This window comes from Ochotona princeps, chromosome 17 (assembly GCF_030435755.1).
Source record: "Ochotona princeps isolate mOchPri1 chromosome 17, mOchPri1.hap1, whole genome shotgun sequence".
Taxonomy (NCBI): Eukaryota; Metazoa; Chordata; class Mammalia; order Lagomorpha; family Ochotonidae; genus Ochotona; species Ochotona princeps.
In genome coordinates this window covers 13,089,113-13,117,074 of record NC_080848.1, presented here as the reverse complement: position 1 = coordinate 13,117,074, position 27,962 = coordinate 13,089,113, and the positions used below count along the sequence as shown (strand labels likewise).

General features: G+C 47.4%; 1 protein-coding gene and 1 pseudogene across 2 annotated transcripts in view; both read right to left on the bottom strand.

Annotated features, from left to right (window-relative positions):
• Nucleotides 1-14,110, bottom strand: part of PLEKHM1 (pleckstrin homology and RUN domain containing M1) — a 46,575-nt gene extending 32,465 nt beyond the window's left edge. Inside the window, exons 1-4 of one of the 2 annotated variants that reach the window (XM_004597272.2) lie at nt 13,974-14,110; nt 7,680-7,769; nt 1,988-2,235; nt 135-761 (exon numbers count right to left, since the gene is read on the bottom strand). In XM_004597272.2, coding sequence (XP_004597329.2) covers nt 135-761; nt 1,988-2,235; nt 7,680-7,727 — 923 coding nt within the window. In that variant the 5' untranslated portion in view covers nt 7,728-7,769; nt 13,974-14,110. Of the gene's footprint in view, nt 1-134; nt 762-1,987; nt 2,236-7,679; nt 7,820-13,973 lie in introns of both variants that reach the window. The other variant, XM_058676643.1, reaches the window with a different exon arrangement.
• Nucleotides 14,111-27,790: 13,680 nt separating this feature from the next.
• On the bottom strand, nt 27,791-27,962 carry LOC118759762 (U4 spliceosomal RNA; annotated as a pseudogene).

Here is a 27,962-nt window from a genome sequence, read left to right as displayed (position 1 = left end):
TTCTCAATTAGAGTTCCTCATAACTCTGGCCTCTGAAGAAAACAGTAGGTCTCCTTCGGCCTTCCTTGTACTGTAATGGCAGTCAGCGCAACAGGAAGGAAAGGTGGGCAGAGAGTGGAAGGAGGGGTACTTACTCTTGCAGAGACGGGTCCGAGTCATCCGCATTTGTGGGGCCCAGGTCTGAGTCATAGGACATAGGCTCCTCAGAATGGTCTGGACTCTTAGGGCCAGGCTCTTGGAGTAGGCAGCTATCAGAGTTTAGGCTGCAGGATAGCTGGGATGAACTGGCTGTGTCTAGGCTGAGGGAGGAGGCAGTGAGCTTTCTGTTCCGCTGGATCTTGTGACCTGAATGTTGTACTTCGATGTCCTCTGAGCCTGAGGAGTGTGAAACTGAATCCAGAGACTCCTTCCGCTGGAGTTCCACACCAGAGGTAGTGAGAGGTTCAAGCTCAGAGAGCGGGCAGAGCCCCGAGAGGGCCAATGGGGTAAGTGTCCACTCATTTAAGATGGCAGACTTATAGGAGAGTTCGAAGGACAAGGACGTCAGGCCCTGCAGGAAGCTGAGGAGGAACTCGGCCTCCTCGGCATCTCGGAGCAAGGCAGATGGCTGATAGTACTCTCCCAGCCGAGCCTGCTCCTGGAGCAGCAGCTTCAGGTAGCACTCCATCAGGCCGTCATTGAGTGCCAGCCGCAGCCAGGCCCGGCAGCGGCCCACATCCGTGTTGACAAAGGCCAGGTGCTCCAATTCTGAGATGACGTGTCTGGGAAGGAGAGGACAGACTGTTTCAGAAAAACTGAGGTGCTGTTTTAGCCCATGGTTAACCAAAATGACCACCTGATGATTCCTTAGATAACAGTGTTCAGGAGTATACAGGAAAATTAAGCTATTGCCCTATGCTCTGAGGCTGGAATTATGAAGGATAATTGTCACTCCGATTACAACAACCCTTGTACCTGTGACATCATCTGTTCACCTTAGCCATGAGGTCAGTGTAGCTGGGAAATGGCAGGGTAATGACAGGAGCCCTGCCTTCAGTCTAGCCAACTGCCTTTTCCAGCTTGTGGGGGAGAGCTCCTTTTGTCAGTGGAGCTGCAGTGGCAGATGGGTAATCACTTCTAGCTTGTAAAAAGAAAAATGTCAGTTAGGGCAGTGTCTGGGATATGCCCTGAGGGCTTTCAAGAGGCAAAAGCCAGAGGAGAACCTTCTAGATACAAGGAACTGACAGAAAGAAGGCATCAAGTGTAGGAAAGACCATTCTGTGCAGGAAGAACACGGCCATTACAGCACACAGAGGGAGAGCTGCTGACTGAGTTGTAGCCAAGACAGGTCATGCAGGGGCTAGAATGTCAAGCTGATAAGGCAGGCAGGAGCAACAAGGCATTGGAATTCCCTGGAGAACAGGGTGGGCTACAGATCTGGGGCCCAAGCTAGGGGCTCACACTCTGGGTTTGTAGGTAGGATATAGGAAAGTGAACTGTCCACGGACTGTGATAATTTTAGGGTAGACTGATCTAGGCAGGCAGATTCTACTCTGGATACTAAACTCAGTTCCTGACTCCTTCGATGTGCAGCTGAGGCCCTCCCCTCAAAGGCACAGCTGCTGCTCCACCTGGGCTCCATTCTCCTGAAAAAGCTCATGCCTCATTACGAGTATTATCTGGAACAAAGGTGTTCAAATTGCCTTACAGCAGGCTCACCAACTTTTCCTATAAGGGAAACTGCTTCAGGTTTGCAGGCCACACCACCTTTGTTGCAACCACCTAACTCTGTGAGGTGAGTTCCAAAAGGCTAAAGCCCAGGGGCACCAAGCAGTTCCAAGCTCTGGCCTCAAGGCCCACGTGGGCAGGTGTAACGCAGATAAACCTTTCTATGAGCTATTCTGTCCCCTGCCTCTCCCTGACTCTACACAGAACACAGGCAGCTTTGCTGGCAAGAGCTGTGCTCCACAGCTCCTACCCGAAGCAGAAAATCTCCCACTGAGCTCACTTGTGGGTGACAGCCTTCAAAAGGGACCAGAAGACAGGCTGTGGCAAATGCTTCTGGTGGGTATTTTTCTTCCTTTTTCCCCCAGCCTCAGCTCGGATGTGCTTAGCGTGCAGGCCGTGGATAAACACCGCCTCCAGGGCGCTGCACATGGTGTTGGCATCGGCATCTTCACTGGTTACCACAGTGTCCAGGGACACGTATTGCTTCTGCAGGGCTTTCACGGATCCCACCAGCTTCTTCTTGATGACCTAGGTAGAACCAAACAGAACACAGGCCTTTAGAGGAAAGTCCTGGGAGAGTACCTGTTGCCAAGCACATGTGCAATCACACATGCATACCCTTCTGTAGGTTATGTACGGGTTTTTCCACAAAATCGGCATGTTCATGGTGACAGATAAAGACAAAATGCAGAGAAAAAAGGAAAATCACACTTCTACAGCCTAGAGATAAAAATATTGTTGCTTAGTACATACCTCATTGTGGATCTTTTTGATTTTTGAAGTCAAACTACTTATATCTTGTTTAAATATAGGTCCCAGGGCAAGTGTTGTGATATAGTACATTAAGCCACTACCTGCATTGTTGGCATTTCATATGGGCAGCCACTTTGTGTCCCAGCTACTGCACTTCCAATCCAGCTTCCTACTAGTGTGCCTGGGAAGGCAGCTGATGGTGGTCCAAGTACCCATGTGGGAGACCCAGGCCTGTCTTTGATCTAGTCGAGTCCTGGAAATTGAGTTCTTTTGGCGAGTGAACTAGCAGATAGATTTTTCTCTCTCTCCTCTTTCTCCGTAACTATGCCTCTTAAATAAATGGACAGAATGGGTCCAGGCTGAAGACAGGATTCAGAAGATCCATTCAGGTCTCCCACATGGACGGCAGGGGCCCAAACACCTGGTACTACACTATTCCTTCAGTGGCTAGAAAAGTAAATAAATCTTTAAAAATAGATAATAAATATAAATTTGGCTCTATCACAGTTATAGCTACAGGAGTTAGGGTCAATCAACTTAGTACTGGGGTGAGGCTTCCCACCTCACTTGCATGACCAAGATCCCACAGAATAGATAAACTGAGAGGAAAAAAAAAAAAAAAAGGTGCCTTACAACAATTTAAAAAACACCAAGAACATGGTGACATTAAGAAAGTTGTAGGCCTGGCAGCCAGGGTTGGAGTCTCAGGCCTGGCCTTGACAATGACTGTTGCATCATCTCATTCCTCTGACTTAACCTCCCTGATTTCCTCATCTTTTAAATGGACACACCGTTTGCTGTCCATAGGACTTGGGCTGCTGCTCAGGGGCAGAACTAGTTTATTCATCTTGGGAGCTTCAATATTTGGCATCATGCTGAACGCTAAAATCACTCAGGAAATGGGAAACAAACACATCAGAACATGTCTGTCAGTAGTCTAGAAGTAGAGACTAACAGCTGTTTAATCCTAATTTTAAATATCTCAAATTCATCTAAGTGTTTGGAAAAGGATGAAAAGGGATTACAAAAACTGACTCGAATGGTTCAGGGAAAGATTATAAGTTTTCTACTCTTTTAATTCTTTCCAAACAGTAAATGTTTATATTCTTTGAAAAATTAATTTTAAAAAAGATTTAATGAGACATAATTCACACACCACAAAATTCATTCATTTAAACTATATACTGATAACGCAACAATTTTTAGTGCATTCATGGAATTATGCAACCATCACCACTATATAATTTTTTTTAAAAGATTTTATTATTTTTATTACAAAGTCAGATATACAGAGAGGAAGATCTTCTGTCCGATGATTCACTCCCCAAGTGAGCCGCAACAGCCGGTGCTGCGCAGATCCGAAGCTGGGAACCAGGAACCTCTTCTGGGTCTCCCACACGGGTGCAGTGTCCCAAAGCATTGGGCCATCCTCGACTGCTTTCCCAGGCCACAAGCAGGGAGCTGAATGGGAAGTGGAGCTGCCGGGATACGAACTGGCGCCCATATGGGATCCTGGCACATGCAAGGCGAGGACTTTAGCCGCTAGGCCAGGCCGCCGGGCCCATCACTATATAATTTTAAAACGTTATCATCACCCCAATAGATACTGTGTATTAGGGTTGTCATGAGCTGGGAGAGGGAGCTTAAGAGTGACTGTGTTTGGGCCCGGCAGTGTGACCTAGCGGCTAAAGTCCTCACCTTGAAAGCCCCGGGATCCCATATGGGCGCCGGTTCTAATCCCGGCAGCTCCACTTCCCATTCAGCTCCCTGCTTGTGGCCTGGGAAAGCAGTCGAGGATGGCCCAATGCTTTGGGACCCTGCACCCGCGTGGGAGACCGGGAAGAGGTTCCTGGTCCTGGCATCGGATTGGCGCGTACCGGCCCGTTGTGGCTCACTTGGGGAGTGAAACATCGGATTGAAGATCTTCCTCTCTGTCTCTCCTCCTCTCTGTATATCCGGCTTTCCAATAATAATAATAAAATCTTTAAAAAAAAAAAAGAGTTACTGTGGTCACCAACCTACTTTGTTTTTATGATCTGCTCATTCTGGATATCTCACTTGAACAGAAAATACATGTAATTTTTGTTTCTGGTTTCATTCATACTATTCTTAAGGTTCATATACATTTACTAGTACTCTATTCCTTTTTGTTTTTAATTTTAAGTACTTAAGAGACAAAGAGATGGAGAAAGAGGGACAGATACACAAGGGTGGAAGGTCTCTCACCCACTGGTTAACTCCCCCAAAAGCCTGCAAAAGCCAGCAGTCCAAAGCCAGGATCCAGGAACTCACTCTATGTCTCTCATGTGGGTAACAGGAACCAAACTACCTGAGTCATTACTGCAGCCTCTCAGGGCCACATCAACATAAAGCTGGAATCAGGAGCTGGGGTTGGCATTGACCCCACATAATATTCTACTCCAAAGATCTATTTATCTATTCATCAGTGAACAGCCATTTGGGCTGTTCCCACTTCTTGGCTACAATACTGCCGTGAACACTTGTATACAAGTTCCCGAGGGCCTGGCATGATGGCTAAAGCCTTGCCTTGCACGTGACAGGATCCTATGTGGGTGCTAGTTCATGTCCCAGCTGCTCCACTTTCAATCCAGCTCCCTGCTTGCGGCCTGGGAAAGCAGTGGAGGACGGCCCAAAGCCTTTGGACCCTGCACCTGTATAGCAGACCTGGAAGAGGCTGTGGCTCCACACTGGCTCAGCACTGGCCACTGTGGTCACTTGGGGATCGAACTACTGGACGGAAGATCTTTCTGTCTCTTTTTATCTCTAAATCTGTTTTTGCAATAAAAATTAATAAATCTTTCTTTAAAAAAGTTTCTGTGCAGCCATGTTTGCAGTTCTCTTGGGTACATACCTAAAAGTGGAATGTCTGGGCCATATAAAAACCCTATGTTTAACTGATAAATTGGGAAATTATTTGCCAAAGTGACCACACTGTTTTACATTCTGGCCAGAAATGGCCATATTCTTGATTATAGCCATCCTGACCGGTGGTGCTGATTTGAATTCCTGAATGTTTAATGACAACATCCTTGCAAGTGCTTATGAGTCATTTGCATATCTGCTTTGGATAATGCACATTTAAAACTTTTGTTGTTGTTGTTGTTTTTTTAAAAGATTTATTTTTATTACAAAGTCAGATATACTGAGAGGAGGAGAGAGAGAGAGGAAGTGGAGCTGCCGGGATTAGAACCAGCGGCCATATGGGATCAAGGCGAGGACCTTAGCCACTAGGCCACACTGCCAAGCCCATCTTTTGTTGTTTTTACAACTGGATTGTTTGTCTTTTTACTGTTGAGTTGTGGGAGTTATTTTTTAAAAAGACTTATAAAAGGCAGAATGACAGAGAGATCTTCCACCTGATACTGCACTATCCAACCTGAACATCACTAACAGGTGAGCTTGGCCAAAGCCAGGGGGCTGCAACTCCATCTAAGCCTCTTCTGTGGAGGGCAGGGACTAGTATTCAAGCCAGTATTTGCTGCTTTCCAGGAGCTTCAGCAGGAAGTTGGCTAGGAAGCAGGAATCCCAAGCAGCAGCGGAACCTGCAGTGCCACAACACCAACCCCGAGTTCCTCATGAATTCTGCACACTAGATTCTCAACACATACATGAGTACAAGTCATTCATTCTGTGAATTATCTTTTCACTTTCTTGATAGCATCTTTGAAACACAAAATTTCTCATCTTAAATAGGTCCCAATTTTAAATGTTATTTTAGAGGTAGACAAATGGTACAGCACATTAAATTGCCACCCAGAACACCCACATCCATAGCTGAGTGCCAGTTCATGATCTGGTATCTCTACGTTGGATCCAACTTCCTGCTAGTGCATCCTGAGAAGCAACAGATGATGCCTCAAGTCCTTGGGTCCCTCAACCCATCTGGAAGGAGCTCGAGGCTCCTGGCTGTAGTTTGTACCAGCCCTGGCTGTTGAGAGCATTTAAGGAAAGAATCAGCAGATACAAGATCTTTCTGTTGCTCTGCCTTTTATTAAAAAACAAAAATTAAAATTTTTTTACAAACCAGAGTTACTAGTATATTACATATAAAGTACAATGCTTCATTTAGCTTGGGGCCTAAACTAAATGCTGGATGAGGTGATGTAGATATTACATAAATCTTACCCCAAGAAACTCATACCTTTGAGGTCAGTGTTGTGGCACAGTGCATTAAGACACCGCATGTGAAGCCAGCATTCTTTCTGGAGCACAGGTTCAAGTCCCAGCTGCTCCATTTCCAATCCAGCTTACTGTGAATGTGCTTGTTAAAGCGGTAGATAATGACCCAAGACATTTGTCCATGACACCACTGGGAGATGTGGATAGAGTCTAGGTTCCTGTTTTGACCAGTCCTGGTTGTTATGGCCTTTTGGGGAATGACCTAGTGAATAGAAGCTCTTTCTGTCTCTGTATCTCTTTCACTTTGCCTTTATATAAATAAGTCTTCAGACAAACAAGCAAGCCAAAATATCTATATCCATGCAGCCCTTGCTGGAAGGTAATCCAGCTCATGGTTCTGTCACCTACAGAGGGGCAGAGGCTAGGATGGGGAAAGGGCTTTGCATTAAAAAGCCAACTACAAGACAGGTGGAACCCTCCAGCGGCCAGGAGGGAGGAAGGCATATCTACAGTTCCTTTTAAACAGGAAAGTTCTCTGAATTGGGGAACAGCAGTGAGGAGCAAAGGGAAAGTCTGGCTTTTCCCAGAAAGTCACCTCAGAAATCCAACAAGGGACCACTGAACACAACATGACTTCTTGCCTCTCCTAGGGAATTGAGAAAGCTGGGCCAGGATGCAAAGGTATCTCCCAAGACAGGGAGTCTGGGAGGGTTCTGGTAAAGTGGTCACAAATAATTGTTTGAAAAATCCTGGAAAATGGTGAATGTTCCAAAACATATAAGGAAGTTACCAGCTTACTCCAATAATGAAATAACAAACCAGCACCCACTACCGTTTGTTTTGGGCCATTTCAATGCATTGGCCCAACTGACCAAGAAGCTGAAAATTTGACTGCAAAGCCTTATCTCCAATTCCCACTATTTTCTGGGTAAACTCCCATTTTACAATCAGTAAGACTCTTTAAGACCTGTCTCTGCCATGGACTGTTCTCAGCTGGAGGCCTCACTAGACACTGTCCATGTCAAAGGGAGTCTCCCTTCCCCCACCCCCGACCTCGCCTCCCGACTTTGCCCACCTACCGGGATGGCAGCCCGGGGGTCCAGTGCACTCTCTCCCACTGAGAGCATCTCCACTCAAGCTAGCAGCTCCTGCGGAGAATCACACGGGACCTGGAGGGAAGATGGCAGCCAGATGAGCAAGCTCCAAGGCTTGAACAACACTAAAGGAGAAACAGAATAGATTTTAAGGAAGGAATCCAAGAGGGAAACGGCCAGAGGGTGAGGGCGGAGGTGGGTAAGCCCCAGAGGTGGGGGCGGGGGGAGGGAGTGGTAAAATCTCTTCACATCAAAAGTGTCACAGCAACCAGGACCCAGCGGGACCAATGGGGTGAGGAACAAAAGGCTGATTTGAGGTGCAAGGGGGCTGGTAGTCATGGTGCTGAGAACCTGAAGGGACCTTGGTGCATGGGCTCACAATTCAAACTCAGGGTCGGGGCCTGGCCACAACCAGTGACTTAGTCCAGTATCTTCTGTTCCGTGGTGCAAAACCAAGTGGAGCAGCTTTGAAAGGGCAGTGCTCTCCCACAACGCTGCTGCTTCGGGGCTCTGAATTCTCTGTTGGAGCACCACAGGGATGGTTCCACACAAACCAGCAGGGGTGTAAGCTGCAAAATGACCCTAATCAGCCGGTCATAAGCAGCCTTGCACACTGCCTGATGTGCTGCAGAGATATCGGTAATCCCGGTGGACGTGGCTACCCAAATCAACAACAAAAACTGCTACTGTCCACTCAGGGCATGCAGAAGTAGTGTAAGTCAACACAGTTAAACCACTAAATCCCACAAGACATCTGGTTTCCTCCCTTAGCCTCAAGAGAAGGGTGCTACTAGATGGCCTGGTTCTACCACTGCAACTTGGGCTGGGCAGATTAGGGCTGGACAAGGAATTTCCCATCTCTGCAACATCAGAGAGACACCAAAACCAAACAAAATGTCTCTTTTATAGAATGAATAGCAGCCTGACAATTTGCACTGGCATTATTAAAGACTAGTTGCCCAAGTAATAGTTTTCTAGTACTATCTCCTCGGATTTGTTTTTCTGTGGAGTCAGTCAAGCATTCCATAAATTCACCATAAGATTCACCAGCACCCTGGATGGCTTTTGTATAACTGCCTGCATATTCAGACCCAGTTCCAATTTTTTCCCAGGCCCACAGCGCTGTGTCCTGTATATATGTAAGCCCAGTATGATAGTTGTATTTGCTGCTCTATAACTGCCCACTGTCCATCTCCAACTAACAAATCACAAATGAATCACTGCCCCCCCACACACACATGCCGTGGGAAGTTGTTACCCTGCTGGTCCTAAGGATCACAAGTTTTCCTTAGCCATTTCACTCTTCCACATTTTCCATTGTAAATATTGAGGAGAAAGCCTTATTTTTGCTCTTTCTTCAAAATTATTGGGAATCCAGTTTGCTCCCTGGCTCCAGTTATTTAATAACATTCCCACACATATGAAGAAGTGGGTTCAGAGGATGCACATGCTTCCTTAGAAGTCATGATGATGTTAAAGTCTAGATTCTAATATACAATTTGATCATATTCTTGACTAAGTATCATTGGAAGAAGCAATCAGAATTCATGAGGTCTCCAGGGAATTTTATCCCACCTTCATTTTCCTCACTAGAAGATTCAGAGAAGTCCTGGGATTTTGCTGTTTTAACATGGGAAGTGTTACGGGGTGCGAACGAAATCATACCAGACATGTCTAAGGTTTATTAAGGAGTCTTTATTAACCAAGCTTGGTAATAACAGAGCATACTAGAAATAGCGAATCACAAGTCCATATGCCAATCCAACCTCATAATCCAACCAAACATAATCGCAAAAGGAACAAATGGTCATTACCCTTACGTCCATCCATTAAGCTGAAGACCTATGTCCCAGCTTCTCCAACAATATAAGTTATCCTAAGAGACATGCAACGAATAACAGTTTGGACACACTTCCAAAGCTGCAGACATTCATTGTTCTCTGGCTTCTCTGCCCACATTCCACTACTGCTAGGCCTCACCTCTTCTGGAACTCCTGACAGCACACAAACCAGAAACAACATTACAACACATTGCCCCATCTAAGCAGTACACAGGGACCATGCTCAGGGGATTACCTGTCCTGGGTCAGCCAAGAGCCGAAGTGCCAGAAAGAGAGCGAGCCCCTGCTTCACAGTCCTTTTAAAGGGCCCTGTGAGGGGAGTGGTTACACAACAACGCAATACCATCCCCCTCAGAGGATAGGTGAGTCACTGGTGGGCAGGAGCGAATATCTAAGTGGTGGGCGGAGTGGTTGAGGATGGAATTAACATTCCATTGCTGTTAGGACCCACCTTCAGGACAGAGGACAGGGGACGCTGCCACATTTCATTTGCCCACTGTCAATGGGTGCTGGCTATCACTGGCTGCACCCCATAACAGGAAGTTTTAGTTTCTTTTCCAGCCACATTACAGTGGATTAGGTGAGTCTCTCTTGAGTTGTCCTTTTCTGTCTTCCTCATCTGTAGTATAAGGCCTTTCTCTTTTACTTGCATTATGACGGCATATCCTGTTAGGAGGGTCTCTCACGCATTCCCCTGTTCCATCAGTATTATGAGGCATTTCTATTTTAGCCATATTATGGCAGTCTCTCCTATTAGGGGGATCTCTCACGGTTCCCTTTCTCTTTCTACCTCATCTGTACTACAAGACACTTCCTTTTTAGCCAGATTCGGCAGCGTCTCCTTCAGAGGAGGCTTTTGCAGGTTCCCTTTCTAAAATTATAATAATGTCCTTAATTAAAGCCCATGTAATCCAAAAAGCTAACATGAATATCTTCTATCCTTTAGGTCTTATCACCATTTTTCTGGGTAAAGGTCTTAAATTCAATTTCTATATTTTTAAAATCTTTTCAAGTAATTTTTCTATTGTACTTTCATTGCAGACCTGGGGGTCAAAAAACAAAAACAAAACAGATTCCACAATTGCTCAGTAAACCAAAATGCTTATATTGTAGGCCCTTTCTATCTTAGGACCTTGTTTACCTCCTTGCTACTTGGCTTGGATTCTTATTTGGAGGTGTGTGATCCATTACCATTCTTCAATATAGACAGGCAGACAGATAAGAGGGTGTTTACTATGTAAACTGTCTCCTATGATTATGGAGGCTGGAGAATCAAAGAAGAGCTGGAAATATTAACTCAGCCAAGTTCAAAGCCTGAGAACTAGGAGGGCTGAGGGTGTAACTCTAGTTGAGGCCAAAAACTGGGGAAATGGAGGACCTCTGACATAAGCCCTGGAAGCTGAGGGCTGGACAGTGCAGCCTTCTGATGTCTACTTTATAAGTGGTAGCCAATGAGCTTCTCCTCTGTCATGATGTTCTATCCAGGCCTTCTACTGACTGAGAGGTTCCTACCAATGCTGGGTGAGGACCTTACTCAGCGTGCACTGCTTCAAATTCCAGTCTCTGAAGCACTCTCCCGGCCTAATCCAGACACGATGCTTCATCAGGTATCAGGTGTCCCTTAGTCAAATTAGTCTTCACAATTTGTGTACTTGGAATTTCTGTTTATTCATTTTTCCACATATTTTATTTTATGATTAGCTCCATAGGTTCTGGGGTTGCCTGTGCCCTTCCCCCAGTTCCTTACCCCTCACCCCCACGTTGATTCTCCCTCTAGTTTTACAATGGATGTCCTGCATCAACAGTCACAAGTCACCAGTTTTTTGGGCAAAAGTCTTAAATTCAGTTTCTAGTGTCCCTTCATCCAGGGACCAAGGGTTATATTCACAAATAACCTCTAAGCAAGAATGCAATTGCTGCCTTTGCTCCACTTTTCACTAAGAAGTTCTGCATAAGAGAGCTAAAAGACTGTTCTCCACTGATTTTGGCCCATTATGTCCACTTGCCTCTTTCTGTAGCGGGTCTCTGATGCACGTTCTATTTGTTTTCAGGTTCCTGTTCAGGTGCCACTTGCTTACTATCCACACTTTCTACCTGCTTTCAAGTTTCTGTTCAGGCACCATTTGTTCATTCTCCAACAGCAATGAACTTGGTGCAGGGAGCCGATAATCACACATATGGACTACTGACTAATGATCAATAGCTGATCAATCATAGGATAAGGGAGGAGGCTTTGAAGAATTTACATATCAACAACAAGGAGTTGACTTGAGATTATGGGAGTTCCCATCAGTCTGTCTATGGAACACATCAATTGTTTCCATACCCTTGCCTGGAAGTATTTCTGTTTTGTATGTCCCATCAACTGTCCTCCTACAAATGATATCCAATCAATTATCTTCCTGCACTAAGGCATCACCAAAACATGCAGGCTACAATTCAGGACTTACCTTCCTTCACAGGCAACCAAAGCACCCTGCCTACTCACATCTGTCCCACAGTCAGCAATCTGTTCAGTGACCTGAGCACTACCAGGAAGGAGGTTTTGGGATTCCTGTTGGATGTTTCTGTTGGCTACCGTGGGTGGGTCAGACACAATATGTCGTGGAATGGGATTGGCTCCCTTCTGGCCCTCAAAACACTATTTCTTGACCCCAGGAACCAAACCAGAAAGGTATGGCTTCAAGCACTACACAGGAAGGAGTACAGACAGAATTTGGGCAATGCTACCAAGGGGCATTTCAAACACTACTGGTGAAGTGTGGCAGGCGGGAGGTTGTTTCTGTTGTGAAGAAAACACCACAGGCTCTCCTTCTATCTGTGAATACTGATTCTCTCTCACAACAGCCTTCCAGAATGAACACAGCAGGCTTTTCTGAGCATCTTCTCTAACTTTGATTTTTACAATAGTCCTAGGCAAGGAGGAAGACCATCCCTGGGGTCTCAGTGGAAGTGGGCCTCAGGTAACACAGAATCCCATATTCTAACCCTGCCTTTTGCTGCACTATTCTCTCTTGGGTCTTTGGCTTGAGAAGTTGCAAACTACTACTTTTGGGTTCTTCCAAGGTGCTAAGAAGCTCAAGGTTATCACCAAGATGCAAGACCAGTAAGAAACAGGCTTACTGAGAGATGGCCAAACCCGATCAGCGGAGCCTGGGTCCTCCAAGGTCCCCAGGTTTCAGAACTCTCCTTTCCTAAATGTCCCAGCACACAGTCACAACATTAAGACTTGTTTTTGTTGTTTGTCTTCATTATAACGCTAGTCTCTCTGCATACAGCAAGTCCAATTTACAACCTCCAGACACCAAGGAAGAGAAAAAAAATAGCTGAGACTTACATTGAAAGAAGAGATGGACACCCCTGGCTTCACAGCTCTCAAAACGCAGCCCCGCCAAGAAACAGCAACTCGGTGAAGACTTGTCAGCCAACTCCCCAAAGCCCTTTCCTCCACTGCCTAGCGCTGAACCGGGCAGTTCCCAACAACAGCCTGGTGCTTAAGGCTGTCCTGCCACGCTGCACCAATCAGAGAGTCACACATTTTGGGTTGGAAAAGAATGACAGACATCTTCTGATTCAGAAAGGCAGATGATCCTTCAGACATGTGAGAGCTGCAGTAAACAGTACTTCCTCCTAGCTGCGGCTAGCTGGATCTCTGGAAGAGAGCTCTGGGAGGGGTGGGATAGGAGGAAGGGGGCAGAAGGCTTTAAGCACAATCGCTTCCATTAAACACCCACTGGAGGCGGGAATTTCTAGCCTGCGGGTTTTTTTTTTTTTTTTTTTCACAAGAGGGCAGAGTGGGTGAGATCAGCAGAACTGTGATTTTGGAAAACACTGGCTACCTTTCCTGCCCCCTTCCTTCCGCCCAGTGTCAGGTGTCTCCCGGATATTCCTGGTCTAAATCCCACAGGATTCCAACAGGGAGCAACTGTGAAGGAATGAAATTAGACTTTGCCTGACTCATTCACCACTGACCGCATCTCTAGTACCCAGAACAGTGCCTGGCACACAGCAGTGCTCCTAAAGATACTTGAAGGAACTGATCAAACTAAACAACAAAAGCAGAGGACAGTTCTCTCTAGCGGACGTCCTGTGTGGAGCTTTGGGGTCACCTGAGCGGCTGACAGGCAAGAGCGAGGTCGCCAGGGCCGTGGCCCCTACGGGGCTTGGCAGGGGACTAACATGGGGTCATGAGACCCCTGGTGCGGCAATGGGGTAAGGCAGAGATCGGGTCACGCGTGGGAGCAGCTGTCCAAGTCAGCAGCAGTAGGGCGGGCGCAAGCTGAGAGGCAGAGCTGAGGCGCGGGCAAGGACGGGTGAGGGCTCCGAGGGCCACAGACAGTCTGCGCTGGCGCTGCAGGATCACAGGGAGGGCTGCAGGCTGCAGGCCCACCACACCCGCTCCTGCGCTGCTCTCCTCGCTCCCGGAGCCCTGACTCACCCAGGGCAGCGGGCGCAGGAGCAGCGGGCATTTTCGGCCACGGGTGCCCCCTCGACTCTCAGCCGACGAAGCGACATTCCGGACACCGACAACAGGAAGTAGCGCCCACGCTGCCTGACGCCATCACGCTGGCTCGCGTTAGCCCCGCCCCCGGCACGCGCAGCCGATCGCAGGGCCGCCTGGGAGACTCGCCGCCACCAGGGGCGCTCCCCGCGCTGTCGCCCGGGACTGTGCCAGCTGGCTTGGGGACCTGAGGCCCGGGGGTGCAACCGGGAGCCCTTGGTGCTGCCCCCGCCTGAGCGTCTGCGGGTTCAGGTTGCTGCCCTCGCTCGCCCTCGGTGCCATCTAGGCAACGTTGGGGCTGCCGCTTCTCCTCCCTCAGCTGATGGTCGCACCGCCCTTGTGAGTGGTGTCTGGAACGTCGACGCCGTCCGAGTCTCCCAGGGCGCAGGAGGGCAGCCCCGCGGGGCAGAGCCACATGGGAGCCTCCCACCGGGATCGCCGGAGCCAGGAAAGCCTGACTGCACCCTGGAGCCCGGGAGCAGTGAAGGACCCCTTGGGCGCTGTCCTCTGGGTACCTCGCCTTCTGGCTCATGGGTGGCTGTTTGCTTTCCAGCTAGCAGGGACGTTTCGTTTTCAGATGGATTCAGCACATTAAGTCGCGTTTAGGGACCACGACCAGTGAGGTGCAGGGCAGGGAAGCCGTCAGGAACTGTGTTCTGGGCACCTGACTCGCAGGCCGGCCTAGGCCAAATGGAAACTTGGGGCCTAGAGGGAGCGGTTTCAGGGGAGCTGCCAGGTGCAAATGCCAAGAGGGCATCAGGGCAGCTTGGGTACAGGCTGGTTCTTGTAGCCAAGCGCCCTTTACCTTAGCCAGGAGTCCTGTGTTTCTTTGATTCTCCGTGGACAATCTCGAACATGCCAAAGGGCTGTGGGCCCAGGTCTTACATCCTTTTATGAAGTCGGCTGTTAGAAGATATATTAAAAAAAAAAAAAAAAAAGCTGGCTGTTGTAGTTGGGACTGCCCCTTGGATAATACCTCTCTGAGAATACTATCTTCCCATATTTGGATTTAACCCACAGGTAGAATCCTGGGGTGGGGTGGGGGACGTGTCCAATATAGTTAATGGTTGAATACTATGGCATTTTTTAGGGATTTATTTTTACTGGAAAGGTAGATTTACAGGGAGGGCAGAGAAAGATTTTCCACATGCCCATTCACTCGCAAGTAATTGCAACAGCTGGAACTGAGCTGATCCAAAACCGGGAGCCTTCCATGTGGGTGCAGAGTCTCAAGGCTTTGAGCCATCCTCCACTGCCTTCCCAGGTCACAGGCAGAAAGGCAGATGGAAAATGGAGCAGCTGGGACACAAACCAGCACTCATATGGGATCCCAGTGCTTGTAAAGGAAGGATTAGCTAATTGAGCCATTGTACCAGACCCAGCACTGTGGTTTTCAGAGTAAGGATATAGAGACAGGCTGCCATTCAGAGTGAGTAGCTAGGAGTTTTTCCATTCCTGGAAAATCCAGTTACTGTGGTTAAAAAAAAAAAAAAAATTCTTTCCCAAATTGGCACAGCAAGAGCGTTAGTGGTTTGGTACAGGGTGCCTTGCCCCAGATTGAGCAAACAATGTCCTTAGGTGCTTTATGCACAGCCACCATCTTCTGGCGCTGTGGGGGACCCCTTGAAGTAATCTCATTAGCTCTTAAGGAGTCTCTTGGTCTTCTTTCCCAGGCCTTCAACCTTGCCAAATAGATCTGCAGGCTTGTCTCTCTTCTCATCGCACACTGCAGGTACTTGTGAAGCCACATAACAGCCCAGGTGCTGGGAGGGGCTGGGAGATGGGTGAGAAGGAAATGCACACCCAGGGGCACATTTTCACTAAGTGTCTCATATCAGGACCCTGAGCCCACCAGGGAGACCAGATGGAAAGTAAGGCTCATGTTACCACTTGAACAGTAACGGCCCTGGCAAATTGCTCTGGGACCAGAAAGGGGAACCTGAAGGGTATCTTGGATGGTCCTGGCATCTGGAAGCACGTGAGCTGCTGGGAACCATTGAGGCTAAGGTTTACATCAATCTGACATCTAGTTCCGATGCACCTGGCTCATCTCACTCCCTTTGCGTCTGGTATTAGCACATCCCTCTTGTTTTACTATTGTGATGTGCCTACTCTATTTCATATAAGTCTACTGGATTTAAGTTACTCATTAATCATTCCCATCCCAAGATGTATATGTGACCTTGGCTGGCTAGTCTCCGCATCCTTGACCAATGTCCCATGAGTTGCAATAAGAAGCCTTTGGAGGTCTGACTTTTCTCTGAGCATTGTGGGCCAGAGGAATTTGTGTTCTTTGAAGATCACCCAACTTTAGAGATTTTGTTGTTGTAACAAAAATAAATAAATAAATAAGTAAATAAAGAAAGAAAGAAAACAAAACAAAAACCAGCCCAAGACAGTAGCAGACTTTACATACCACACTCCATATTGTTTTGTTCACTTAATAGCTCTTTTTTATGTTGGAGATACACTGTGGGCCTCTACCTCATTTTGTGTAAGTGCTGAAAAATGTTCTTGTATAATGCATAAAGGCCATCCTGTAACCTGCCTGGAGAGCCATGGGCCATCATTTCATAACGGGCCTCTAAAACCTTCCAAAAATCTCACAACCAAGACACTACAGCTGAGGTTCTCCGCCCTTCTGTAAGTCATCAACCCAGGCCTCAGATACCTGCACACTGACTTGTCTTAAGGAACTCAGGGAAAATTTGCCATGATTTACTACTTTGAAATACATTTGAGATTCATGTGGCCTGTGCCCTGAATTCAGGCATTTTGGGGGTTCAGTTCTTTTAAGTGGTTCTCCTTTAAAGGACCAGGTTTGCTGGGAAAGGCAGCAGTAGTTGAGATGGGGGGTGGTACCTTGTTGTGGGCTAAGGAGTTAATTAGCACTCCTTAAACTGAGCAGGAACAGGAACTGGGCTTGTGGCTAAAAACACCTAGACTAATTGGACTCAGCTGTATCCAATTGCTTGGCTAGAGGACTCGGTGGGGGGAAGAGTATATATAGAGAAGTGAAGGAGTAATAGAGATTTCAGAGAGACTTCTACCATCACTGGTCTCCTGTGAGTGCTTCATCCCCAGACCTTCTCCCTGTCCATGTTACTGGTTCCACTGGCCTAACGTTTGTCCTGATGAAGGGGGCTAAGAGGAATTGTTCAGCAGTAGGGGGCTCTGGCATTGGGTCCCACTTACTACTGTCCTGAAGCCAGGAGCATCCTACCCAGGATTGTGACTTTAGACAACCCTTCCTCTTAGGATGTTTTAAGTGATGAGAAGCTTTGGAACTCCCAGTTTAAAATGGCTTCTAGACAAATTGCATTAACCAGCTTCAATATCTGCCTCTCTCTTCTGGAGGTCACAGCATTTGGTGTCAGGTGCATCTGGGTACAGATTTCAGCTCCACATGACACAATCCTCACAGCAACCTTGGGGTGGCCACTTGACACAGTGTGTGGAGCTTCAGGAAGTCAGTCCTTGTTGCCCAACTGATCACATGGGGAAATGAGGAAACTATCTATAATGCGCTCAGTAATAGTGCTGAGCCATCCCTGAGGGCAGGGCTGGATGCTGGGCAGTGGGGGAAGAACATGGGAACAGTTAAGGACAAATATGAGTCTTACCCTGTCAGCATTCCAGACCTAAGAAAGAACTGTGGGTGAGTGACAGACACTGCCTTTGTAGGCAGTGCCTCAAAAAGAGGCCCCGGGATATATGGGATTGTTGGTCCCAGTTCCCTGCCCCTATCTGATCCACACACTGCCTCGATCTCATTGTGGATGGACCATCCTTGCTGCCCCCTTGGCTTTGGGCTTGCCTATCAGCCTGTTTTGGCCCATGGAATGAAGAAGCTGTCATGGGGTGCAGCCAGTGATAGCCAGCACCCATTGACAGTGGGCAAATGAAATTATGTTTGGTTGGATTATGATTGGTTGGATTGCTGTATGGCCTTGTGATTTGCTACTGTGCTCTATTATCACCGAGCTTGGTTAATAATGACTCCTTAATAAACCTTAGACATGTCTGGTGTTATCTCACTCACACCCCACAACAAAGCAATGACAGGGCGCTGGTTCTGAGTTTAGGTTTGAAGAGGTCTTGTAAATTTCTGTTCCCTTACGTGCTTCCACCTTCTCTGTGGGTAGCAGGGTCCCAGAACGGACACCTTAGGACCAGCCCTCTCCCTGCCCTTGCCAATGTGCAGACTTGCAGGAAAAGCAGAACCAACCTTAGCTGCAGAGCACTAAGTTCTTAGCACTTAGCTGCACAGCACCCACCTGTAGACCTGTGGGAATCCTAATTGTAATCCACTCTGTTTCAGTATGGAGGATTGTATAGTATTCTTGTGTCCACAGCTAACTTTGATTAGGTTACAAGCTCAGGGGGCTCCAATAGAGACTCATCACAATAGTAGATTAAGTAAGAAAGCAGTTCATCGGGCTCATGTAATCTGGTTAGGAAACGGAGGGCTAGTTTGGTGGCTCATGTGTCACAGGTAACTTTAACTGCTCCACCTTCCTTGGGATGTAGCACTCCACACAAGTTTTATTCTCCTTTACAGGTTCAGGTCTCCATTTCCTTGTGTCTAGTAAGCCCAAACTCCCACAAGCACCACACCCTCTTTCAAATATTGCCGTCTATTACTTAAGGCTTCAACTTGAACTGCATTTTCAGTTGGCATCTGAAGTAGGGTCAGTGTTATGGGACTGGGCTCTTAGCTCATGGGATATGACACTAGCTGCATATTTTAATTAAACTCTGGGATACGCAGTTGGTGTTCACAAAGGATCAGAGAATTGCTTGGTTTGGGAACTGCTTCCTGCCCCCGACTCCCATGGCAGGTGTCAGAAGTGCAGCACTGGATGACTGTTTCTTCCTTGTGCAGTAAGCTCTGATAGAAGTTTTCAAACTCTTTTGGCCCTTATTTCTTCAAGAGATGGAGCCTAAATACCTTCCCTCAAATGTGGCCTGGATTTGCTGATGACTTCAGTCCTGTGCTTTTGAGGCTGGGTCATAACAAACATTCTCAGTCTCTCTCCAGACCATTCACTCTAGAGGAAGTCAGCCATCCTGAGGACCTCCCACCAAGGCAGCATGTGTACAGGCTCATTCAGGAGACGCCTACACCTCCCTCTAACAATCGGCACCAGTTTGCCCTGCAGGTGAGGGGGTGAGCCCCTGGGAGGTGATCTGCCAGCCTCAGTCAAGTTCGCCAATGCATGCAGCCCTAGCCCACAGCTTAAGAACCTCTTGACTGACCCAGTGGCAGAACTGGCAAAGTTACTGTTGAGTTCTTGCAGAAAGTCAGAGACTCAATGCTAATTTAGCATTTCCACTGAGAGTCAGGTAAACAATAACTGTCCAACAGAGGGATAGAGGCAAACAGAATTGAGAGCCTGTGACAGACTGGGTGCATTAATTACCAATGCCCAGGTCATGGTTGGGGACTTTGGCTCTGGGCAACAAGTCTTCCTGCTTCCACAGCACCTGTCATGCTAATCAACTCATAGATATTTTCAGGGCACAAAATTCCTTGTCTCCAGTCACATAAAAGGGACACTGGCACTAAACTACACAAATATGTTAGCTTTTGTAGATTTACAAACAAAGTAATTTAAGAGTATGTTCAGTAATTCAAGAGGGGATTGGATCAGACTTGTGTCTGTGTAGACCCTTGACTGTGTCTAACCATGGTTAGCGTCTCTGTAGTTGGGGGCCTGTCAGAAGGCATTTCATGTTTAAAGGGAAGGTGAGGCAGAACACATGTAGGCCACCAACGGTGGAAACTGCTTGCTGGCAGAAATGGTCTCACTGGAAAGAAGGTATCTGTTCTTCTATGGTCCTCACTGGTATCTGCTGAACCACCTCTTGGCCAGGCAATTGAGTGGAAATCCAAGCCATCCTGCCTAACCCTTCTTATCTGGCACCCCACTAGCCCTAGTTTCTGCTTAGTCTGGACGTCCCAAATCTTTTGATCTTTCCGCTTCTAGGCTTCGTATATGCCTGTAAGAGCGAGACTCTCATGTCATGTGTCTGCTGAAACGTCAGCAGCTCACCTTCACTTGATTAAGTTCATGCCCAGAGCTTTAGGGTCTGGTTCCCTGGCACTTAGACAATTTCACTCATTTCTCTATTGCTTCTTACACTTTATGCTCCAGAAAAGCAAACTCCACGCACTTTCATGCTTCTCCATCTTTGTGTTGTCCTCTGTCTAGTGTGTTTTCCCTTCCACTCGTCAGCTATAACTGCTGTTGTCCACATCTGCTGCTTTCTACTTATGTGAGAACTGCACCATCCTTGGCACACAGCCACTGTCATATCCCACATGTTTTCTTTCAAGATGTGTTCATTTGAAATGCAGAGTTAGAGATCTTCTGTTCACTGGTTCACTCGTCAAATGGGCAAAATGACTAGGGCTGGGCCATGCCTGAGTCAGGAGCCTGGAACTCCATCTGGTTCTCCTATATGAGTGGCAGGGGCCCAGGTACTCTGAACATCTTCCACTGCTTTTGCCTGGCACATTAGCAGGGAGCTGCATCAGAAGCAGAATAACCAGGTCTCAAGCCAGTGTTCACAATAAAATATTGATTTTGCAGGTGGCAGTTCAACTTGTGCTGTAATGCTGGCACCAGGCAACATACTGTTCATGGCACAAACTCCAGCTGCTGTTTCTCCTCCCAGTCTGGGAGCTCCTTGAGGCAAGCTCTGTCCTAGTCAACTTTTTCACCACTGTAAGGTCCAGTACAATTTCCTTCTCTTTCCTGGCCCTTGGCCACCTAACCTTTCCTCTTCTGAACTACCACATTTCTATACCACTTTGGCCCTAGTGATATGCTGCCTTGTTTCATCATCATTCTGAAAAACACCTCATTTTATTACGTCTCAGCCTTTTGGGCAAGACCAAGCATAAAAATGCCTCATATAATTATCTCTGACAGGTTTCATAGGAAATTGAGGATTTCATTCATGCAGTGGGTGTTGGCCTTGTGTCCAGCTCCTCTAGTCAGTCAGGCCTCTGTTAAGAACTGGTCTTCTGGCTGCTGTGATGGCCCAATTGGGTCATCTTTAGCCTGCAAGTGCTGAAATCCCATATGGGTGTCAGTTCATGTTTTGGCTGCTTCCTCTTCCTATCTAGCTTCCTGTTTGCAGCCTGGAAAGGCCTTGGACCTTGCACCCACATGGGAAATGTGGAAGAAGCTCCTGGCTTTGAATTAGCTCAGCTCTGGCTGTTGCGGCCATTTAGGAAGTGAGCCAGTGGATGGAAGACCTTCTGTCTCTCCTTCTCTCTCTAAAGCTGCCTTTCCAATGGAAAAAAAAAATTTAATTTTTATTGGAAAGTCAGATATATAGAGAGGAGGAAAGACAGAGAGGAAGATCTTCTGTCCAATGATTCACACCCCAAGTGACTGCAATGGCCAGTGCTGTGTCGATCCAAAGCCAGGAACCAGGAATCTCCTCCAGGTCTCCTATGTGGGTGCAGGGTCCCAAGGCTTTGCGCCGTTCTCCACTGCTTTCCCAGGCCACAAGCAGGGAGCTGGATGGGAAGTGGAGTCGCTGGGATTAGAACCTGCGCTCATATGGGATCCCAATGTGTTCAAGGTGAGAACTTTAGCCATTGAGCCACCACACTAGGCCCATCAATGGAAAAAATTTTTTTAAAAAGCTGGTCTGAGTTATAATTGGCCTATCGTAAGATGGAGGCAGAGATGGCCCTAGATATGTTTATGCCACCTGACCTGGGTACTTCTTCCCTTCTGGGTTACAGACATGGATGTCCACCTGCATCAAAGAGGGAGACAGCTCATCAACAGGCAGCAGGCTCGAGGCTATAACATAAACTCTGCCCAATTCAGGATGAATCATGTGTGGTAGCCTCTCCCTCTAGCCAAGCCCAAGGAGAGATGGGCTTGAAAGAAACTGACCTTGCCATCGTCTCTATCTTTGACTTCTAATTTCCAGAACGATGTGGAAGTATGTGTGTATCTTTTATTTTTTTTTTTTTTAAGATTTAATTATTTGGGCCCGGCGGCGTGGCCTAGTGGCTAAAGTCCTCGCCTTGAATGCCCTGGGATCCCATATGGGCGCTGGTTCTAGTCCCGGCAGCTCCACTTCCCATCCAGCTCCCTGCTTGTGGCCTGGGAAAGCAGTCGAGGATGGTCCAAAGATGAGGGACCCTGCACCCGCGTGGGAGACCCGGAAGAGGTTCCAGGTTCCTGGCTTTGGATCGGCGTAGCACCGGCGTGCACCGGCTGTTGCGGCTCACTTGGGGAGTGAATCATCGGACGGAAGATCTTCCTCTCTGTCTCTCCTCCTCTCTGTATATCTGACTTTGTAATAAAATAAATAAATCTTAAATAAAAAGATTTAATTATTTGAAAGGTAGAGTGACAGAGTGAGACACATTCACAGAGCCTGGGGAGAAAGATCTTTCATCTGGTTCATTCCCCAAATAATTTTACTGGTTCACTCCCCAAAGTATTTTACTAGCCTGCCTAAAGCCAGGAGCTCAGCCATTCCATCTGCCTCTTTTGCACAGGTTGCAAGGACCTGAACACTTGAGTCATGCTCTTATCACCTTCCCCAGCTGCACTAGCAGGAAGCTGTATTGCAAGTGGGCCAGCCAGGACCTGAGCTAGCATTCTGATGTGTGATGCTGGTCTCAAGTGGTGATTTCATACTGTGCCACAATCTGACCCCCAAGTGTCTATTCTTGAAGTCATTTTGTTATGGAACCTATCAAAATAATACAAGTATACTTCAAATATGAGTATTTTTATTTTACTTTTTAAATAAATTTTATTTTTCATAATGATTACATGGTAGATCAGGGTGGGAAGAATCAAGGTTTAGGGAAAGCTGGGTATACCCGCTGCTTCCAGATTTGATATTTCTTCTTGTTGATTCCGGGGGAAGGGGAGACAAAGAAGGACACCACTCATGACTTTCCACACATCACAGTACCCAGGGATGCAGAACCGTCACCTCACATCAACCCAGAGTCTTAATGTGTACTTATTCCAAGGGTTCTGTCCAAGTGGCTTGGATAGTTCTGAAATGCTGCCAATTTCACTGATTCGAGGATGATGTCACCCTCCCAATGTCTATTGGCTCCATTCACTGAGATTTTTTGTTGTCATCATTTGTTTGGGGTAGTTGTCCAATTAGTTCTCTTCTGCTACAGCACCAAATGAGCTGCCATATTCTCCTTTTACAACAGGACCTGTGTCTACTGCTTTGCTTTTTTCATTAAGTAGGACCTATTCTTCTAGGGAAGCCCAAGGGCCTGGGCCAGGCGTCCCAAGCCCTGCAGGATCTCCCACCTCTGGGGCTCATGAACCCAACACTCACCTAGTAGGTGGACCTCTGGACCTGGGCCAGGTGACCCAAACTCCACCAGATCCCCTACACGCCTGAGGCTCACAAACCTGGCACCCACCTAGTAGGTCAGGCAACCCAAGCCCCACTGGACTCTCCACTCCCGGGGCTCATGAACCTTATACCTGATCCCCCACCCCTGGGGCTCATGAACATGACACCCACCTAAAAGGTAGGCGCCAGGATCTGGGCCAAGCTACCTGAGCCCTGTCAGATCCCCTGTCCCTGGGACTCATGAACCCAGCCCCCACTGGGCCCAGGCTGGCATGACCTGCCTTACCTAAGCATCCGTAATCTTATGCACAGCCTGGCCTAGTCTAGTCTGCTTCCTGTTCCAGCTCCTCTTGGTGGGTGCTGCAGCCTATTCCAGCCCAGTCTGATTGCAGTCCCAGTCCTAACGTGAACTGACTGGTGTTGAGGCCTGATGTGGCTCCTCCTGCCCCCTACCCTGGTTTCCATATCTGCCAGTGGGTGTTATGAGCTGGCCCAGACTGGTTTGTCCCCAGACCTGGCCCACATATATGCCAGTGGGTACTGTAACCTGGCATTGTTGGGACTGCTCCTTGCCTTCCTTCCCGTGCTCACCTGCAGGGACTGCATCCCATTGAAAGAGTTCCTAAGCTCCTCCATTGAGTCTCCTCCCACTGGCAGTTCTCATGCACACCAATAGGTCGCTGGCCCAGATTGACTTTGTCCACCTCCTGTGCTGGCAAGAACAGTGACCTTGCTCAGCCAGCCACACCCATTCTGGTTGTTGTTGGGTATTGCAGCCTAGTGATACCTGCTCCATGCCCAGACACAGCTTTCACATATTTCAGCAAGAGTCAAGACCTAGCCTGACCTGTTCTATATCCAATCTGGCTCTCACAAGTACCACTGGGGACTGAAGTCTAGCCCAATCTGATGCTCTAAAGTCCCAGTGCACATCCATGCCAGTGCAGTCTGTAGCCACGTCCAGCCAAGGCTGCTGCCCTTAGTCCTACTCTTGTCCTCACCACTCGGAACCCCAGCACAGCTAGGGCGCCCCCTCCTTAGCTCCCCAGCTAGGCCTGAAGCCACCTGCAGTTCTTGGGAGAGCCAGCAGAGACTGCAGTTCTACAGGGGTGAGCCCACATTTCCCACAGATTCTGCTATCAGACCCACTTTTCTCACTCTTGTTGTTCCCTCTGAACCAGTATGCTGTCAGTCCCCTATTTACACACAGATGACAGACTTGTCTATGGAAGTCCCTCAGCTGTAATTCCTAATCTGGGCTTAAAAACGACAGGTCATCGCTCAGTACCACCTGTGAGAGCCCATCATTCCCCTGTAAATCAAGATCCTTCAAACGGTGAGGATGCGCCACCAGACAGCCCAAGCGGCTTCACCCAGTGCCTTTGGCCGCCTTCCCAGCCGCTTCCTGGCCTTTCATACCTTTAGGCGGGGAGCCAAGTGCTCCGGCTCCATGCATCCATGCAGGTCAGAAAAAAGATAACTTCCAGGATGGTGTGGTCCTGGAAGCCTGCTCAGTGTCCCTCCCACCCAGGGAGCCAGGGAGCAAGTGTGCTTCGCTGTACCTACCTGCACTGGTTAGAAAAGCCTCCAAGCAGGGGGTCCTGAAGGCCCACCACAAGTGCCCCTCCCCCAAGGCCCAATTACAGGCACCCTTGTGGGTCAAAAAAAAAAACAAACAACAATAACAAAGATGAGTATTTTAAAGCATGTTCTTCAAATTATCAAATACATAAAACATTCTAAAATGACTAACACTGGAAAAATATGGTAAGCTAGTTCGTATTACTGATCCTATTAACACTATTTGATTTAGTGTTACATAAAAACTATTAACCAGGCCTCATTTTGTGTACCAAATTTGGAATACTATAATTATGCCAAGTTAGGCATCAGGAGCTTCCTGGAATCCCTATACAGGCTCTGAGCAGCCCAGGTAGTACAAGGGTGTCTCTTGGTGGTTTTATTAACAGTGTCAGAAGCAGATGAGGATACAACCTGCGGGCAGCTGCAGCAGGGGTAGGGGTCACTCGGTGTGTCCTCCTCGGGTGCTTCACTTTAACCTTCAGCAGCCGATTCAGTGGGTTCCATCTCCACCTCTGGGGCTTTGATCACCCTGAGGCCCATCTCCCTGTGGGGAACAGAATAGGCCAGCTGTCCCTTCTGCCTACCTCATGTTCCCATTAAGTAAGGTGGTGAAGGCAACCCATAACTTACAATGTCTGTTTGTTGAAAATTTCCTCCTCATCAGAGGACTCATCATGGAGTTCCTGAGCCATCTTTTCCAGGCGAGCGGCACTGAGGGGTTTGTACAAATCCCTTAGCCAGAGCGGCTGCCTCAGCCAGAACAAGCCATCCTGGGAAAGGGGAGGGAAACATGAATCTCACTTCCCAGCCGCTTCCTCCAGCCACACACCACGTCCCCTCAGTTACCTGCATCTCACTGCCTTCACACTTCCTAGGCGAATGTTTGAAAAAGCCCCTGTAGGAAAACACACGCACGAGACAATCAGAGACTGGTACCATTCCCCACCTCACCCGGTGTGCATCTCTGGTGTGCCTGGGACAGACTGTAGCCTTCCTCTGCAATTGGCACAAAGCAAAAGCACCTCAGACCCGGGATCTGGGCTTCTGGGAGCTCTCCGTGTCTGCCTGAAGGTGCCCCTGTGGCTAAGGACCAACTATGACATTGCTTTGTGTGAGGTTGTCAGCCCAACACTGCCTTCCCCAAGTGCCCTTGTGCAGTGACAGACTGCACAACCACATGGGGCACACACACTGTCTCCCTCCTTTAGTATTTGACACCAGCCCCACCGGGACTGAGTCTCACATGCCTCCTTCACCTGGGGGTGAGGGAGAAGGTGCCTCTGTGTGCATTGTCCTTTGATCCCCTGTAAACTGAGTCACATCAGGCAGGGCCTGAGTCTGACAGCAGTTACCTAGGTCATGCAGCCTCACCCTGCAGGTGTCACTGACGGGAGAGTGAGTGGTGAAATCAGTTAAAGGACGAGGTTAGCACTGACACCAAGGTACCCCTTATGAATCCAAGCAGAACAGAAAAGAGTACATTGTTTTGTGCACTACACGTGTAGTGATTTCTGACAGAAAATGTAGCTCACAGCCCCAACCCCTTACAAGCCAGGGAGGAACCCCAGCTGGGAAGGAACCCTCCTCTGAGGCTAGTAGTGTGACCATAGGGGCAAGATACTGTCCCTTTCTCTTGTTTCCTTCTCATGAAATGAAGAGACAAACTTCTCTTCAGCTTGAAGGTTTCTTCCAGTTAAAGCTCTTAAGAGGTTTTGAGTGACCAATATGTTAGAAAATGCAAGTTCTTAACCACATCCTGTAACTACTTCCTTGACATCTCAATTTCAGTGTATACACAACCAGCTGCTATAAACCTTTTTTTTTTCTCCCAAGCTGACAGGTTTTTGAGTTTAACCTAAATCAGAGTGGCACAGGAACAGTGGAAGCATCAACATTACCATCCATCACATATAACAGCTGAGTACAAACTTAACATCAAAGTTTCTATGCAGTTACATCTTGTTTAGCATTAACAGTCATAAATTGATAAAGTTTCTTTTGAGGGGGAGAAAACTAAGCCACAATTTAAACTTTGCAGTATATGGTTTTACAGAACTTTGCATTTTAACAGTTGAAGAATAGAAAAGTCTTAGGCAGGTGAGCATGTTAATTAACTTCATGATGTTGTTAATTTTGATGTTTCTTCCTGTTGTTGAAGTTGTGTAGTGACATCTCATTGGAGGGGATGATATTCTGCCAGCTCTACTTTCAGACCAAGGATGGTCTCCCAATGAAACTGTTGAATTTTTCTGGATAATAAGATGCTGGACTCTCTGCATGGTCCATACGTGCAATGAAGGAATCATGACTAGTTATGAACTGTACTACTGTAACAATATAGAGGAATTCAATAGGGGGAAGGGTATGGGGAGGGGCTGGGGGAATCCTAGAGCCTATGAAACTGTGTCATAAAATGAAATAAAATAAAAATATATTTAAAAACTGAGTAAGGATTATCCATTTTGTTAATAATTTAGATAATCTGTTAACATCATTGACTTAATGTAGTGCAAGGAAGTGTTACAATTTAAAGTCACATTTCCTTAGAGATTATTATTAGTTATCTCTGAGAAAGCTTAAAATTACCTTTGTTAGTTAGACACTCCAAACTCCTTATCTTGTGCAAGTTTAAATGTCTTGTTGAATGTTTCAAGGGATCTGTCTTCAGCTGGCTTTCCACTTAGAGACACAGTCAACTTCATGGTATATAAACATTCAAAACCTGGGCTTTGAATGTCCCATGGACCTGACAGGTCAAACTATGAAGAACCTAAGATTCAAATACAAATCTCTCCATGTTTGCCTTAGGCTGAATACCGTGTCTTTTGAAGAATAGCTTTAAGTGACTTAGGCACTGCTAAAATTCAGCTATTTTGTTGTCACCCTTTGCTGTTATGTTTAGCCATATTTAATTAGCAATAATCGTGCCTAGGATGAACTCCATTGGCTACGATACTGCCACTGTGCAAAGCT